Genomic DNA, 3,887 nt, shown 5'->3' on the forward strand with positions numbered 1-3,887 from the left:
ATGCAGTGGTGTGATTTTGTAGTGTGGGCACAAGAGGACTACCTGGTGCAAAGAATATACACAGATCCAGAAGTGCAAAGAGCAATCAGAGAAAAAGTAGACTTTTTTTTTTTTTACACATACATGCCGAAGTACCTATCATTAAAAAAGTAGTGGGCACTGTAGCCATTGTTAACTCTGTAAGCAGTTAGCTGCTAGACCCTGGATTAGCCGTCATTGTTTTTAGGAGGCGATCCCTCAATCATGTGTTCTGAATGACAACAAAATGTGATTTCAATATTTTGTTTTTGATATATATTGTTTGTCACATTTCATATATGTAAATAAATATACAATTGTATTTAAAAAGACAATAAAGTGAAGTGATTTGTGTAATGAATAGTAAATCATTGCATTTGTAAGAAATCATCAACGCATTGTAATTTGCTATTTACCATTTATTCAAACAAAACACTAGCGTGTGTCAGGCAACACGGGATTACGGTGTGCTCACCCAGCTTAATCACAGCTACCTGCACAGGTGTCATCATCTTGTCTTATTTCACCCATTTCTTGACCAGTGCTTTGTTCTGATAGTTTGACAGCATACATGCTACTGCAAACAGTTGGTTGATGTTGTAGGCATGGGACAGGAGGATGACACCATCAAAAAGTTTGTTCTCTTTTATCCTCCTAATGACACGCTCCACATGAACCCTCAGTCTGGCAATGGCCTGTGTCTCCCTCACCTGATAGGCTGGCATTTGCTTCTGCTTTGACAGAAAAGGTGGGCAGTACACTTTGCATTTGCAGCAATCGCTGATCAGGAAGCCCTTATCTACCATCACTGCCATGTTTTCAGTCAACAACGCAGCTATTCCAGATTGTTTGAAAATCTCTTTGTTGCTGACAGAACCACCATACAGACTGGAAACAAATGTCACTGCGCCATGTGGGGCTATGCCAACCAGGGCTTTCATGGTGCAGTGAGATTTGTATGTAGAATACATTTCACTTTGGAGGAGGAGTGAGGATGGTGTTTGACACCTCAGCTCTGTGCAATCCAGGATCACCTGTGTGTCTGGGAAATCTTTGAATGCCTCTGGGAGGTGGGCTTGAACTTCTGCAGGTGTAAGCCAGATGCACTGTGACCCCAATAAAGTTGTAAGAAAACTCGTCCATGTTGCAATGATGCGGCTCACAGTGGACTGGTGTACGTTGAAGCGGTTTGCAAGGTCCCTCTCTTTCAAACCCACCAACAGGAAGCAGAGAAAAAGGAAGAACTCGTCAATTGGCTGAAGCAGCTGTCTCTGGAAGATAAACAAAAAAAGGGTACTATATTAATGTCATGAGTGTAGCACACCATGGGAAAAACATTAAGTTGTTTTAGTTCTCTGATGTATTCAAAAAGGATTGAGTACTATAGCCTTTTAGCCTACACGAAAGCAATGAAATGTCGGGGAAACATTTTCCCTTCAGTTTGTGTTTAGATTGTGTGTTAAAAGAAACGTAGCCTACCATTGATGGACGTGCGTGTGTAACCACTTCTTCATTCCTCTTGGCAGCTGATATCGCTCTTGTAACACGAACCATTTTATAAATGGAAGGCTCAATCAAAAACCAGAAGGCCATCAGGTGGTTATAGCTCGGGAATCTGTACACAAAAGACACATGTCAGTCATTAATTGACTCGTTAACTGTAACACATGGGCTAATGCTTTCCTCTTGTTTGCTATAATACATTACAATTCAAATAGACTAATTAAGAAGGCACTTGGTGCAGGTATAGTAATATACAGCAGTAACATGTAACAACTACATTAAAGCAGCAGTAATAATAATCTAAAACATACAGGGAACATTTTAAACAGAATGACTACTTTTACTCTTCATTCTTAAGTGTGCAACTGGGAGAAACGCAGTGGATATTGACATGTACTTTTACTTTGGTAAGGTTTTGAAGATTTCCACTTGTAGTAAAGTATTATCAGTATGTTGTTAGTATTAGTATGTTTTACTCCACCACATTTAGTTAACCTTCATAGTTTCTAGTTACTTATGAAAACACATGATTTATGATTCTACATGTTCAGTTCAGGAGTATTTTCAAACCATAGTATTTGTACTTATACTTCAGTTAAGTTGAGTAGCCTACTTATTCCAACACTGCATGCAAATAGTCAGCAGTCAAACGGAAGGTAAACAGGATTCTTTATAAGCTAACCCATCTCAAAAACTTGGATAGAATTTAGCAAAAACATTACCTGGTATAGTGCTCGGAGTAGTTCTTTACATGTCTTTGCAAATGCTCCGTTTTGAAAATCTTCCGTCGACTCATATTTAAACCACAGATTTAAACAGTAAAACATTTGTGGACGCTCAGCTACGCAGACCAGAAGCAACCCGGAAGCGTCCGAGCAGTATAACGGCTAAGGCGGAAGTACGTCTCAGACCCTAGTGCATGTAGCCTATTACAGGCCCATATCAAACCTCCCATTTCTAGGTAAAATCATTGAAAAAGTTGTTTTTCAACAGTTGAGTAATTTCTTGCATTTAAATAACTGTTTTGATGTGTTCCAGTCAGGCTTTCGTCCAAACCACAGCACTGAGACTGCTCTTGTAAAGGTCTTTAATGACATCCACTTAAACACAGACAGTGGCAGAACTTCAGTGTTAGTATTATTAGATCTCAGTGCTGCGTTTGACACTGTTGACCACAGCATATTACTAGACCGACTGGAAAACTGGGTGGGACTTTCGGAAACAGTTCTAAATTGGTTTGAATCCTACTTAAAGGACAGAAACAACTTTGTTTCTATAGGTAAATACACATCTGAGTTGACAAATATGACATGTGGGGTACCTCAAGGCTCCATCTTGGGGCCTCTACTCTTTAACGTCTACATGCTACCACTGGCTCAGATAATGAAGAACAACAAAATAAGTTACCATAGCTATGCAGATGACACACACATTTACGTAACAATTTCACCAGGAGACTATGCTCCAATTCAAACACTGAGTAAGTGCATTGAACAAATCAATGACTGGATGTGTCAGAACTTTCTCCAATTAAACAAAGATAAAACTGAGGTAATGGTTTTTGGAGCCAAGTCAGAACGTATAAAAGTTAGCGCTGAGCTTCAGTCTGCAATGTTCAAAACAACAGATAAAGCCAGAAATCTAGGTGTAGTCATGGACTCTGACCTGAGTTTCAACAGTCACATTAAAACAGCTACTAAATCAGCCTACTATCACCTAAAGAATATATCTAGGATTAAAAGACTAATGTCACAGCAGGATTTGGAAAAACTTGTCCATGCTTTTATCTTCAGTAGACTGGACTACTGCAATGGTGTCTTCACAGGTCTCACTAAAAAATCTATTAGAAAGCTGCAGCTGATTCAGAACGCTGCTGCTCGAGTCCTCACTAACACTAAGAAAGTGGATCACATCACTCCTGTTCTGAAGTCTTTACACTGGCTTCCTGTGTGTCAAAGAATAGATTTCAAAATACTGCTGCTGGTTTATAAAGCACTGAATGGTTTAGGCCCAAAATACATTTCTGACCTCCTGCTAAATTATGAACCATCCAGATCTCTCAGGTCTTTAGGGACTGGTCAGCTTTCTGTCCCCAGAGTCAAAACTAAACATGGTAAAGCAGCGTTCAGTTATTATGCTCCAATAATCTGGAACAAACTCCCAGAAACCTGCAGGTCCGCTGCAACTCTGACTACTTTTAAATCCAGGCTGAAGACTTTTCTTTTTGTCGCTGCTTTTAATTGAACTATTCATATCTTAGACTGCACTGTAACTTTTATCCATGTATTTTTTTCTTTTAATGTTTATTTTATTAGCTTTTCTTTTTAATGACTGATTTTAAATGCCATTTTCTTAATGTCTTTCAT

At 39.1% G+C, this 3,887-nt stretch overlaps 1 protein-coding gene across 1 annotated transcript; it reads right to left on the reverse strand.

Annotated features, from left to right (window-relative positions):
• Positions 1-419: 419 nt before the first annotated feature.
• On the reverse strand, positions 420-1,719 carry LOC117550498. Its single transcript, XM_034222926.1, has 2 exons — positions 1,498-1,719; positions 420-1,289 (listed from the first exon to the last, which is right to left on the reverse strand). The coding sequence occupies exons 1-2, from the start codon at positions 1,609-1,611 to the stop codon at positions 537-539; spliced, it is 867 nt and encodes a 288-aa protein (XP_034078817.1). The 5' UTR covers positions 1,612-1,719; the 3' UTR covers positions 420-536.
• Positions 1,720-3,887: the final 2,168 nt, after the last annotated feature.

This window comes from Gymnodraco acuticeps, unplaced genomic scaffold (genome assembly GCF_902827175.1).
Source record: "Gymnodraco acuticeps unplaced genomic scaffold, fGymAcu1.1, whole genome shotgun sequence".
NCBI lineage: Eukaryota > Metazoa > Chordata > Actinopteri > Perciformes > Bathydraconidae > Gymnodraco > Gymnodraco acuticeps.